The sequence below is a fragment of the Prunus dulcis genome, chromosome 6 (assembly GCF_902201215.1).
Source record: "Prunus dulcis chromosome 6, ALMONDv2, whole genome shotgun sequence".
Lineage (NCBI taxonomy): Eukaryota > Viridiplantae > Streptophyta > Magnoliopsida > Rosales > Rosaceae > Prunus > Prunus dulcis.
Window position 1 is genome coordinate 13,239,160 of NC_047655.1, and position 14,663 is coordinate 13,253,822.

The 14,663-nt window shown below is 38.0% G+C and overlaps 1 protein-coding gene across 1 annotated transcript; it reads left to right on the forward strand.

The window, feature by feature from the left end:
- The first annotated feature begins 7,081 nt into the window (after nucleotides 1–7,081).
- On the forward strand, nucleotides 7,082–9,608 carry LOC117632982 (F-box/WD-40 repeat-containing protein At5g21040). Its single transcript, XM_034366637.1, has 2 exons — nucleotides 7,082–7,292; nucleotides 7,561–9,608. The coding sequence occupies exon 2, from the start codon at nucleotides 7,693–7,695 to the stop codon at nucleotides 9,394–9,396; it is 1,704 nt and encodes a 567-aa protein (XP_034222528.1). The 5' UTR covers nucleotides 7,082–7,292; nucleotides 7,561–7,692; the 3' UTR covers nucleotides 9,397–9,608.
- Nucleotides 9,609–14,663: the final 5,055 nt, after the last annotated feature.

The window sequence follows — 14,663 nt, forward strand, 5'->3', positions numbered from 1 at the left end:
GAATAATATTACAGCGGGGGAGAAAAAAAGGGCAAAGACAGAGTCCAAGGAGACTACAGGTTTGGTTCTCGATGGAGTTAATAATTAAAAGCTCTTTCCTGGCTAGTTGGCTAGTCGCATCCCAAGTCGACTTCCTTATTGTATTTAATACAATCGACAACGAAACTTTACCACCATGGAAAGAAAATAGGACAACTCTGAAAGGGCTTTTTTGTAACATCACATAATTGTGCAGTTGATAGCCAAAGCTGAAATAGAAAGAGCCGTCTCTAATGATTGAAATGCTTGGTACCATCTATTCTGAAAAGTCGAAAACATATATAAGCAAAAGCATATAAAGCATATTCAGTGGAAGATTCAAATAAGCACTTTTATCTCAACTCACCCTTTGAATATGAGGCGCAGCTTGATTGACGTAGTAATAATTAGTAATCACTTGAGGATTCTGTTGAGCGACTGCCTACATGAGTCATATCGCAATTCGATTCAGAAAATCAAACCATCTAATAACCCAAAATAAATCAATATCACATCTGATTTGATTAATGTTAAGGATTCTACGTTAAGGATTGGTTAAAGATTTTTAATCTCAACCAACATGATCTAAATTCTAAAAAAGTGTGTCTCACCTTAGAATTAGTAATCGGATACCTAAAAAACCTTAGCAGTTGATCTAATTCCAATTCCGTGCTTCCATTCCAAAATAAATAAACATGTTATGTGATGTTAGAATTAGTAATTCAATTACCATGGCGAGATTTGGCGGAGCATGATGAGGGCCTCTTTTGGAGCGTAGCAAAACGTAGTTATCCAAGAAGTATGAGTGGTGGTGAGTGTAGTTGGCATTACCATAGCAAGCAGCACACAGGTCATACGTTGGATACTGATGAGGATGATAATAATAATTAGCTGCTCCTCCGGCAAAGCACTCAACGCACGTAAAATACAAGCCACAAAGGAGTGCTCGGCAACTTTGGCAGGTGATGTACCTTGTTTTGATGATATAGTAGAACGTAAGTACTTCCTGCAAATCTAGGCCACCGTCGCGATTGCGGTCAAGTTTAGCAAACAAGTTGGGGTCGTTATGGAGGATCCCGCTGTATCCACTTTGTTGGACGAAGTCTTGGAACTCGGCGTAGCTGATTCTGCCATCACCGTCTGTATCCATGGACCGAAAGAAATCATATGCGACACGACGAGTATCTTCGTTGCCACGGTTATAGTATGCATAAGCTGCTGCATGTAGTTCTTCCATTTCCAGATATATAGCTAGTGATACCAAGCAATCCAACTATATTATACAGGAAAAGTGTTATAGCTTGCTATAGCCTGTGCCTATATATATACATATTCAAACTCTCCAATATTAATGAATTTCCAAGTCTCTGTGTGTGTGTGTGTGTTTTTTTGTTGTTGTTGTTGTTGTCGTCGTCTTCGTCTTGGTCAACTCCAAGTCTTCATGTTTGGGATCTTGCGTAAAGTTTGTGCACCTCTACATTTTGAGATAATAGAAAGGTGTGGATGATATGCTCTCATCTCAATGAATGAAAGACTAAGTCAACTCCTTGCAGCAATTTGGTCCCATAACTAGGTCGTCGTCTTTTTCTTATGTTAAATTATATATCATGATTAATTAAAATTTACGTAATATTTTATTTTAAATGTAAACAAAAAACTTAAAGAAAAAAAAAATTAACATATTTAAATCTCATTAATGACAATTATGAATTATTTATAAAAAAATTTATATAAAAAAAACCCCCAATATGAAGTTCTATAATCTCAACATCTTGAACGAGTCATGGAAATCAAAAGTGAACTTTTAGTTTATGCTCCCAAAAGTAGCATCATGACTTCATTTATTGTTTCTTTACAAGAGCATGGCTTCCAAAGGGTGTAATATATAGAGTAACTACGCATATCCAACACTTTCTTTTTGACCTCCACGATCTTATGAACTAGTTTTTGGTTGTGACAGGAACACCGTCACATAGTAATTTGAGTTGATTTGTTATACCACGTGATGATGTTAATTATATAATAATTTTTCTAAAGTGTGTCACAAAATTAAGAGCATTTAACGTTGAAGTATGAAAGTTGTGGTAGTCTTTAAAAGATTTAGAACTTAATTCTTCAGCCATTAATTATCAATTAATTTTGGATTGGATGCTCAAACCAATCCAATATACAAAAAATACTAGCTCAATAAAAAGGATATATATATATATATATATATATTTAATTCGCAAGTAAGTATTTTGTATACAAAGAAAGACCAAGTCTTTCAATTTCCTGGTTTAGAATGAATCAAAATTAAACTGTTTTTAAATCTTAAAAATTTGACAATTTGTGTGGGTTGTTAGAAAAAAACTGAAAAAATATATATTTTTTGTTTTTAATAATTGGGGTATTTTTTAGTTGTTCTTGAGTTTGAGATTTTAAAAATAGGGGCTACCAAACAGATTTTTTTTGTTTTAGACTAAAATTCTGTTTTTGAATTTAAAAAGTTGGATTCAAGTTAAATACCAAACAAGCCCTAAAAGAACAAGACAGTCCGAGTACACGCGGAGAGACCAAACACACATTCCAAGTGTCTACGTTCCCTATCGATCTGGTTAAATAATTGACAGTCACTTTTTTTCAGTTTTGAAAAGCATTCCTTTTTTCAGCCTTTGCTCAATCCCAAATAAACGAAAAGTATTCCTAATTGAAACTATTCCTTTTTTCAGCCTTTGAACATAAGAGAATTCTTTGCTTCGTCACCACTAGATTTCAAATCCACGGAAACCCAAACCAATCTAGCTATCCAAACACAAACAGGGTGCTTTGAGAAGCAGAAGCACATAATTCCCACCTACAGAGCATGTATACTTCGACAGGCAGCCATATTTCTTAAAGAATCCTCCATAAGATTAGTCACCAACGTTTTGAAGGATATGTATTTACCTATTAGCTAATAATTCTCACCTATCACACTCAAATAATAAAATGAAAAAAATATGTATTTAACTATTAACTAATAATAGAATCATTATAAAAAAACTAATAATAAAGATGAAATTAAATATTTCAAGGGATTATGAGAGATTGGGTATTTTATTTAAGCAAATGTAAAATAGAACAAGTAGTACATACATTTGGAAGCAAGTGATGTTAAGAAAAGTTGAAACACCATTTTAAGCATCAGTATATTTAATCATATATGCTAAAGTAGCATCAATGGCATTGGTACACTGATGCCTAATATACTAACAACATCAGTTTTTAGGTTTGTCCTATATAGTGTGGTGTAAAGTAAAATTTGGCGTAGTGATAACACATGCCCAAGCATGCCAAGCACATGCCAAATAACTTCATGTCAAGCTAATACAACATGCCAAATAACTTCATGTCAAGCTAATACATTTTTCTTATGCCAATCACCTACCAAGCTCACATGAACCTAAGTCATGTGGTTTACGAGGCTTGTACGAGGGATTGTGGTGTAGAAGGTTACGGAGGTCCACAAGCCCCACAGAAGCTCTTGGATAATGGAGACTTTGGGCTATCTACTTGGAAGCACCAAAGTCCAAGCCCATTACTTCGAGTTCTCCAATGTGGAAGAACAAATGAGATATTCTTCAAGCACTTCCTTTTACTCATAGGAAATAGTCATTTTTCAATGTCTAGCTATACCTGTTGGAAATAAGAATGTCACAATGCTCCCTATTACCCGCTAGAAACAAGCCAATTCCAACACTTCCTTTTACCCATAGGAAATAGTCATTTTCCAATGCCTAGCTTTACCTGCTGGAAATAAGAATGTCCCAATGCTCCCTTTTACCCATTGGAAATAGACTAGCTCCAACACTTCCTTTTATCTATTGGAAATCAAAGAGAGCCTTAACCTTCTATAAATTGGAAGGCATTGCCTAGGCAAAACCAACTTCTCTTGGATGTTGCAAGCCTCTCAGCAACCACGAGAACTCACCTTTCTTCAGATGCTGCAAGCATTCCAGCAACCGTCACAGTCATTCCTAAGCCATCAACCTTCATCCTTTGGCTGTTGCAAGCATCCCAGCAACCATCGACCAATTCTCTCAGCTACTGCAAGCTCCCAACAGCCATCACAACCATGTCTCCTACTTTCTCATCCTTGAACTTCATCATCTTCTCTATAAAGCTTCACCAAACATAACTCCAAGCCTTTCCTTCCTCCTTATACTCTACCAAGCTATAAACACCATATCCTTCAAGCCTCAAACTTTTACTTCCATTCTCTTCCACTTAAAACTCTTAAATCACCATAGCCATAGTTTCAAACAACAAATTCTCAATACCCAAACTCAAGCATATCAAACACCAAGCCAAGCACAAGCATTCTCATTTGCAAAGCTCATATAATCTCAGTTCAACATCAGCAAATCATCTTCACCCATTTTCAAAACTGTTGGAAATGTCAACACAAAACATGAAGCCACTGGAAGAACAATAGAGTGCTCCCCTAAGACTTGCTTCTCCATCCATATGCTTTGAGTCTAGTTCTCGCTAACTCAGAAAAATAGGCAAAATGCTTGATTCACCACTCTATGGCGGCCCTAAAATGAATAAGCCCGGATAAGCCTTTTGACGAAAAAAAATACCCCAACAACTATCAAGAATTATCTAACACAAAGCCCAAGCCACAACAATACAACATAGCCCAAGCACAAGAAGGCGATAACACGCGATGCAAAACAACTTCCTTTTAGTGTCAAATCTCGCAACAAGCTTAAGTGGGCCCAAGCCACTTAATTACATGCTTGGGGCTTGCTGATCGATTTGTGGTGTGGATGATTACAAGTTTTACAAAGCCCATTAGACGCTCAAAAGATAGAGGTTTTGGGTTGGGCACTAAAACTTGGCCTATTTTCTTGAGTCATTAAATGCGTAAGGAGAGAGAAGAGTTGTCTCATCTATCCCACACCCAACACCTACCCATATCCCACGTGAAGTACCCATACGACAACAAAACAAACTGTACGATAGCAAAACAAGCCATACGGCAGCAAAACAAACTATGGCAATAAAACAAGCTATATGGCAACAAAACAAACTACCATATTTTTCTAGTACCAACTACCCAACACCTAGAATAACTCCTTATCCGATACCTAGAATAACTTCTTGCCCAGCACCTAGAATAACTCATTACCCAACACCTACATAGATTGAAGAAGTCATGTCGTCTCAGCTAGCAGGCAAAACAACCAAAAGGAAACAACCACCCCGAAGTCGGAGGAGCAGGCCAGACCAGCTTGATACTAAAGTGCATGCATGTGAGGAAGTGAGCTCGCAAGGCGTATAAAGGGGCAAGAAGAATCTACTACAGAGGAGACCCAAAAAAACCGGACTTAACTTTTTTTTGTGTGATTATATCCTTCCAAACCTCAAATATCACCATATCACTCATATTTTCATGCAAGTTCTTATGTTCCAACCCAAGCAGCAAAAACCCTAACTCTCTCTCTTGCTAAACTCATGGAAACTTAGCTCCTACATCATAAGCCTTTCAAGCCAATCATAACTTTCTAGTTCTTTCACCACAACCATCACCTTCTTGGTGAGAAGAACCAAAGCATTCCATGAAAATCTACATTTTCTTGGAGTGTTTTGGGGCTTGGTTTCAAACTCAGGCAAAGGGGCATCACAATTAGCTTTTTACGGCAGCCCAGGTCCGCATTACCCCTACACCATGATTTTAGCTTGGCTTGAAAGGATGAGTGTTTGAGATATGGAATTGGGCTTTCTGAGAGAGAGAGAGAGAGAGAGAGAGAGAGAGAGAGAGAGAGAGAGAGAAGAACAAGATGGAATGGATGGTGCTTGGGCTTGATGTTTCCAACAGTTGGAGGAAAGGCTTGCTCTCTCTGCCTGAGTTGAGTCCGCCTTGCTGGATAGCCCATGGCCTCCTTTTATAGGCGTTGGAACTCATCTTTACCCCAAAAATCCTAGATGGTTTCTTCTTAATTGGCCAAGTATTCTCCTTACTTTTCCTTCACTTTCTCCAATATGGGCCTAATAAGTGAAATCTCCTCAAATTAGTTGAATCCATGGCTGTTGAGACAAAATATTTTGGTGCCCCAAAACCTTCCTGTAGCTGGACCTTGTAGAGGCTTCCTTTCCACGTAATGCTCTAGCTTGGCTTTCCTTTCTCTTTTCCTACATAAGCTCATAAGGGTAAAGATGGGTAAATGTGATGGTCAAATAGAAAGGTTGAGGCTTATCTCTTTCATTAGCCTAGATATTTATGTAAACTGGATTTTAAGGGTTTCAGTTTGAATTGGGCAAGACTAGTTCGATCTCAAAGGAAAGGGTGCTGGAATTACTCTCTTACTTACCCATGTGTTGGGCTCAAGAAAGTGGGCTTGAGTTTTGGTTCTCCCAAGCAGCCTAAAACCTCCACATTTTAAACCCTCAATGGGCGTTATGGATCCTCTTACCCATCCATACCATAACCTGCTTAGCAAGCTCCATACATGTATGTGGCTTGGGCCCACTTATGCTTGTCGAGTGGTTTGGCACTAAAGGGAGTCGCTTGGCATGACATGCTGTTTGCATGCTTATGCTTAGGCTACATTGTATTGCAATGACTAGAGGTTATGTTAGATAATGCTTGACGAAGCAGTGGGATAATTGAGCTCGAGCATGTGACATTGTTCAACTTTACAGGTTTGCGTGTGAAATTGATAAACCCGTATCATGACCTCCCCACGTGCTAAATTGTAGTCTCGCTTGGCATAGCGCTAATATCATAGCTTCTTTAGACACTTCGTAGCCATATTTAATGGACCTCTGTGTCCTTTTTATAGCATAATAATGAATTGGGCCTGAAAATATGCATGGATCTTTTTTGAGATCTTTTGGGCCTCGACAGGAGTTTTCTTGAGGTTTTCTTTTGACAAACTAGACCAAAAAAAAAGATTTTAATTTGTCATGACAATATTCCTTGGAGATGCTGTAAAGGCGGGCGAGGATGGAATGAACCGTTGGATCACAATGGTCCGAAACGCGAGTTGCGTAGATATTTGTAGTGTTGTCCTCGTAGGGTTCGTCTTGTTATGAGCCGTTCTCCCAACCGTCGATTCCTTCTCAATAGGACGGTGATCAAACCCTTAATCCCCGCTTTGGACCATAACACCCTATGCCTTTTCTTATTCTCCGTCCCCGAACGAAGTATTGTCTGTGTCTTCCTCCTGGTTCCCTATCCCAAAGCTGCCCTTCTTCTTTCTCTCTGTCTCTCTCTACGTCAAAGTTTCGTCGGTTAATTTGAAAAGGTACTTTTGAAACTCAATATTCATAACCTATATCTCATTTACACTTACTTTTGGCAATATATTTCTTCTTTTGATTTCTGGGTCTTCATTGGATCCAACAGCAACATTCTATCTATCAAATCCATCTTGGGTTTTGTTTTAATCTGCATTAAATACTGCAGGTTCTTCTTTTCTTTGATTTAGGTTTTTTTTTATCTGGCTAGTGCAATTGATCCAATTTGATTTATAAGGTTCATTCTCCAATTTTTAACAGCTTTTTATTTTGCAGGTAATTTTTGGATTTTTGGGTTCTTCTTTAGGTTTCCTAGGGTATAAGATTTTGATCAAATTGTGTCGTTGAAGGTGTTGGGCTTAATAGGGTCTGCATTCCTTACATTCAAGGTTAAGGTCATATCTTTTTATGGAATTTGAATGCCAGGTGAGTACTGAGGTTTCTAAGAATTTGGTAGATTGTGTAAACAATTCGTTTGGACAACAAGGGGAACCAAATCAATTCAATTCCAAGCTGGAAGCTGAAAACCTTGGCATTTCAGAACAAACATCAGATTCATATACTGAAAAGGAAAAAATTGCACTCTCGAAACCTACATTGACCAAGAAACCAAACTCGGACTCTTGTGGTTCAAAACAGTTTTTGTCTAGTGATGTTGTTCTTAATTCTCGTAGGTCAATCACTGACCTTCCACCAGCCTTGTTATCCGAAATTCTGAATTTCCTTGACCCAAAAGAGCTAGGTATGGTTTCATGTGTATCAACGTATCTCTGTAGGCTTGCGTCTGAACACCATGTTTGGAAGGATTTTTATTGTGAGAGATGGGGAAATTTAACAGTTCCAACATCTTTGGGTTCAGGAGTTTCTGATGAGATGTCATGGAAGGAATTTTTTGTGGAAAGGGAGTTTAGGAGTAAGACTTTTATGGGACGTTATAGCATTGATGTTATGTATGGCCATAATGAAGCTGTTCTTACAGTTTTCCTTTTGGCTTCTGCAAAGCTCATATTTACTGCTGGGTATGACCAAACTGTAAAAATGTGGAACATGGAAGAAGGGTTGTTGATTGCATCTTCAAGATCTCTTGGTTGCACTATCCGTGCAGTTGCTGGAGATACAAAACTGTTGGTTGCTGGTGGTACTGATGGCTTTATCCAGTGTTGGCGGGCAGTGGAAGGCTTTCCACACTTGTTTGATATTAAGGGTCCTCAAAACCAAAATACCGAGTTTCGACTATGGGAGCATGAGGGGCCCATAACTTCTCTTGCCTTGGATCTTACCAGGATTTATAGTGGTTCCTGGGACATGACTGTTCGTGTGTGGGATCGTTTGTCACTGAAGTGCGTAAAGGTTTTGAGACATAGTGATTGGGTTTGGGCACTTGTTCCTCATGATCGTACAGTTGCTAGCACATCGGGTTCAGATGTTTGTATTTGGGATACTAGTAGTGGGAGACTGATGACCATTATTCATAGTGCTCATGTTGGTAACACCTACTCTTTGGCACGAAACCACACAGGGGATTTTCTATTTACCGGAGGGGAAGATGGTGCAATACACATGTACGAAATCACTAGTCATGGCCTTCAGACTAATGCATTACTTGTTGCGACTTGGGTTCCTCACTCAGGTTGTGTCTATTCCCTTGCGTTTGAGTTTCCATGGCTTGTTTCTGCTTCTGCTGATGGGAAACTTGCACTAATTGATGTGAGAAAGCTTCTAAGGACTAGAAAGCATGATTCAGGGAAACGTTTTTCATGTGTTAAGCTCGTGGACCGCAGTAGCATGGAACCCCCACAGAGGATGTTACATGGATTTGGGAAGAATCTCATGTCAGTGGGCATTGGTGCTGATCGTATTGTATGTGGAGGCGACGAAGGTGTTGTTAGGATCTGGAACTTCACAGAAGCTTTGGAGATTGAGCGGAGGGTTTGTGCTTTAAAAGCAATACGGTTGGAGAACCGGATGAGGCGGCGTAAGCTTCATTTAGAAAATAGCAGCAAAGGCAGTAGAAATGATCAATGTTCAGTTGCAGCCAAGAAGAATCCAGTAACTGGTGACAGGAGTGGTTGGCACAGTAAACGTGCATTGAGTGGCAAGCTGAAGTCATAGTAGCAGATAGTAGTTACCTTGTATGCTTCTAAACTTTACTACTCGTTTACTCTTAGGATGATTATGCATCAGTAGAATACAATTTATGATTTAAGCAGGTAAGCAGACTAATTGTAGATTTTTCATTCTATATTTGGATTTACAGTGTTTCTAGCCATCTCATAGATGGGGTTTGTTGCTTTTTAATGATATTCTATTGTTAGATGGCTTTATTATGTTTTGTTTAATGCTATTTTTAAAATCTTTGACGCGTAGCTTTGTTGTTCTCTCTCATACTAAGAACAATTTACCAGCTCTTGGCTTAAAATCTATATTCAGAAAGTGGCAGAGGCACTTTCATTTAACAGATTGCACAATATTTGGCCCAGTGTTTTCATTTTTATCTGAGAGTTATGCATGCCATAACTATGTGGATAGCTAATTACCTTGAATATGCAACTCCAGTGAGTGAATGATCTGGTCCCATGAAGAATGATATGGAGATTATTTTCTGTGCATAAGTAATGTGCATTATGTGCATGAAAAGAATATTGGCCCTTGGCAAAGATTGAACATAATTTAAAACAACAGGGGGTTAAGTTCTGTTATCCGCATCAATTCTGCATTATGAAATGAGCACAAGAATTTTCCATATGAACACATTCTAAATTCTTGAATGTTTCTTAGAGGTCATCTTGATAGGGTTTTCTTTTTGTTGCAACGGATGAGACACTGGCGATGCGTCCTTCGCTGTTTCTTTATTCTTGAACAGCAAGGAAAAGGGAGTCTGTATCCTATCCTCTGCTGTTATTTTTGACATTGATCTTGTGCTTATATAATTTCTTTTTTTGAAAAGAACTTTTAACTGCAAATGTTTTGCTTAAAAAGATACAGGAATGCCAAGATATAGCCAAAGCTTGTCTTAAAAATACCGATCATATTTAAGAGCTTAGAATCCTAAACCAATACATCGCTTCGCTTATCATGCCAAGCTTCTCTCTCTTATGTTCCTGGGGCTTCTGCTCTTCTGCTCTTCCTCTAATCTGACCTGGGGAGCCTCCCTTCTGGCTGAGGAAGAATCGGAAGAGGGATGAGTTGATGTCATCGATCATTATTCCGATACTTTGTTTAGCTGATTGTGCTCTGAGGATTTAGAAAATACTAACCCTAGTTAGAGAACTACACTCTACAAGCTTAAGCCTTAAATCCCTAGAATCTTGTCTGTCCTGTTCTGGTTTTTGGTAATTTCAGCAGTGCCATCCCACTCAGAGCATTTCAAATTGAGTGCAAATTTTATCAAAATTTTGGCATCAAGTGTGCTGCCATGGCAGTTTGGCAAGTAGTTTGGAGGACTCACTTTGCCTCCTTACTGATGTTTTGTGTTTCACTTTGCCATTTACTATTAAATTTATTAAAAATTTCGTTAAAAATGCTGACGTGGTACTAATGGGATCCACTATTTTGCTAAACTAAGTGCCATGTGTGAAGAAAAAAAATTAAAAATTAAAAATTGTCTTTTAAAAAACTTAATTTAACTATTAAAAATAAAAATTATACTTTAAAATCTATGTTTTTGGTACCTTGACAGCAATCTAGCACAAAACCTCCCATTTACATCGAATTTTATCAGTGTGCCTAAAATCAGATCCCCAAGCCAAATTTCCACTTTCCACCATCACATAACAGCCAAACTTCCTCCACCCATTCTCACTTGTAATCTCTTCTACCCTATCCACTTTCACATCCATTTCATCCCCATTAACCCATCCTCCTACCTCTAAAACTCATCTCATATTCTGAACAATTGCTGAACTCAAACCTACGCTCACCACTTTCTTGCTATGTGGGTTATAAGCTTTGAACCAGGTGAACGCGGTACGGCGTGAGTTATTTTAAATCAAACCACTCTGCAACAGATCTTGAAGGGATTAGGTTTTAACATTTGATTATTTTGCAGGGATTTTGTAAAGGCCATAGATGATTTGATTTTCATGAGAAGTACTGTATTGGAAAAGGAGGATTTGGAAGAGTATACAAGGCAGAGTTGCTATCAGGTCAAGTTGTCGCAGTTAAGAGGCTTAACTTTGGAGATTGATTGCCGGAATGTCGTTAGAGACTGACAAATTAAGCCTCGTAACTGCGACAACTTTACCTGATAGCAACTCTACCCGTCCGTTTCGTCGACCTCCAGCGAGGATCCACCCCAATTCCTCTTTTCTTTGGAACACTATTTGATGACTGTTGCATATTCTTAGGGAGGGGGCTGGGTTTTGGATCTGCTAGAGAGGAAGAGGGAGGAGCAGTTGGGGTTGGTTGTAGTGGTGGTGATGGCGACTGGGAAGGGATAATGGAATTGGAGGAGGGGAATTTGGGATTTTTTGGTTTTAAAGTATTATTTTTATTTTAACAGTTAAATTAAATTTTTTTAAAGATAATTTTTAATTTTTTTTCTTCACACATGCCATTTAGTTTAGTAAAATAGTGGGTCCTATTGGTGCCATGTCAGCATTTTTAATGGAATTTTTAATGTGAGAGGCAAAGTGAAACACAAAACATCAGTTAAAAGGACAAAATGGATCACTTTAACTTTAAAGGGGATTTAGTGGAAATTAACTAAAATTTCAAGGGGCACTGTAGCACTTAAGTCAATAAATTATTATAAAAGACCAAATCCAAACGTGGAAGACCTTCTAAAAGTTACTAACTGTTCATAACAATCATTAAAGTTATTAGTTGGATCTAAAGTTCAAATGCTAAGAAGGCATTTGGGTAGCACCGCGGCTCCACTCTGGCTGGTGGTGATGGTATAGTGGGCAGCTGACTTGTGGCTGTGGAGTTTGGTGATCCGTCAATCATGACTGGATATTGACTCCGTTTAATGTGAAAGACAAAAGCCCTAAAAGAAATTAAAATATGATGTGGCAAATGAAATGTATTGCCATGTTATGTGCCATATGTGTTGATATTCAAAAGTTATTGTTTGGGCCTAATTTGACACGCTTAGCCCAACGCGGAAAAAGCCCAGAATAAAGACACAGGGGCCAAGCAGTTTGGGCTTCGCAAAATAAACAAGAAAACAGAGCCCAAAATCCAACAAAGCCCAGCCCATGATTTGTCAAAACCAACGACAACACGGACTTGAGCTTCAAAAAAGAGAGAAGAAAAGAAAGATCAGCCCATGGCCTAAACTCGAAACTGGGCTTGGAATGATTAAAAAAGGAAAAGACCCAAGAGAGGAATAGGCCCACGTGTTGTTCTTTGACTTTGAAAAGTCAACAATTTCAACTATCACAGAGTTGATTGGGAATTAAATAAAAGCAGGTCAGTGGCTGGCAACTAGGAGAAAACTTCTCTGAAACTCTGCCATCAGAAAGATCAAATCCCTTTTATATATTTGGAAATAATGTTTCTACTCCAAAGATGGCAATCCTTCCAAGAGATAAGTAGGATATGTTCTCAAAAAGAGATAAGCAGAAGGACAAAGAGTTGTTCAAACTGGGAGATCAAACTAACCATCACGGTTTTGAGCTCTCACAAGGGGCAGTTGGAATTAAAGAGGGGTTAGGTTCTCTCCCAAAAAACAGAGAAGTGATTGGTCTTAAAAAGAACTGACTATTGAGAGCCTATCTGCCAGAATTGATAAAAACCCCTTCTTCTTTGTATTTAAAAATGAAAGATCTTTTGAGAAATTTGCCGTCCATTATTAAAAGAAAGAAACCCTACTCTAGAACATTTCTTATAAATATAAAGAGAGGGTGAACAAAGCGAAACACAAAACAAACAAAAAAAAAAGAACAATCAATCAAACAATCAAAAAATTAACCAAAGGCAAAAAATTCAAAATGATCACTTGATCACTGAGCACCTTCAAACAAACTGGAGCAACCCAAAGCTCATCTGAGCCAGAAAAGAAGCCAGCTATAGATCAGGACTTCCAAAGTTCAGACTTAGAGAAACAAGTCATTCAAAGCGAGACTTCTCTTGTTACAAATTTGGTTCAACAAAAGCCAAGAGAAGCAGAGTTTGAGTTTTCACAAATATGAAAACCTCAACAAATTTTACAGTGCAGTTCCAGCTTATTAAGTCCTCAAGTCCAGCCACTTCTGCTCCTTCAGACTAAAGAAGCCGCAGTTTTGCCTGCTCAAGAGCCTCCTAAGGCTTGAAGTAGATTAAAGCTCTGCCAAAATTAAACTTTGGTATTGATTTACAACTGAAGCTAAGCAGTTAAAGTTGTTAACCGCTCAATCCAGCACAAGCATACTCAGTCCAGTCAGAAGTTTCTACATATGCAGAAATGGGATTCCAGCCATCATTTTGTCTTTTTAGAGTTGATTTCTGCCTTTTTTAATTTTGTAAAAGGGAGTTCTACCTAAAAGAGTCCACTTTATTATCATCTATTCTGGCAAGAACTACCAATTCTATACTGTGATAAATTATGAAGTCCTCACCAGTCTGAGGCAGGAAAAGAACTTACTTGGGAGATATTCCTCACCCAAATTCACAATCGCTTGTTTAGAAATCAGTAACTTGGGGCGCAAGTTATCTGTTTCAAAGAAGTCTGTTATGATTTTTTATTGCTAGCAGTGGCACGCTCGCACACCAAAGAAAGTTGGTTTGTTGACCAGTCAATAGTTTTCAAGGCAATGAAGAACTTTACCCTTCCATCACAGGAGGAAAAAACAAAACGGGTGAACAGTTATCCACGTAGCATTATTGTTAAAATTATTTCGTGCACTACTGGTAATTGTAATTAGTTAACTTCAACTAATTTGTTATCTAGTAAACCCCAAAATTAAGAATCTTAATCCTAAGAGAAGATGAAACATAAAAGCTTGCATCAGCAGATTACTTTACCTCCATGAAAATTCCATCCACTCCAACAGCAACTGTTATCCTTGCAATGCACAGTATCAATTCATTGTCTTTTTACGAGATGAAGATAAAAAAATTCCATTGAAAGCCAAGTGTTTCCTATATATTCAATGTGGCCATTCCCTACAGGAGCTTCGTATAGGTGCTTCTCCATCCCTAGAAGCACTATTAATTCTGAGAGTTTGCGACTTTCATACAAGTTCTTTGACTTTTGTGCCACATAAGATTATATATTTTTTTAAATATTTTATGACGTAATCTTTTTATTTTTATTATAAATTATTTTTATTCTAATGTTACCCCATATGTCTTGAACTGGGTAACTATAGTTTATGTGATAATTACGGGAAAGAATTGTTTATGACCATAATTAATTAACAAATTAAGTGCTTATGACCATAATGATTTTGGTATAT

Excerpts from the sequence above, each read along its gene's own strand:
- LOC117632982 (XM_034366637.1), top strand. The coding sequence starts at position 7,693 with ATGGAATTTGAATGCCAGGTGAGTACTGAGGTTTCTAAGAATTTGGTA.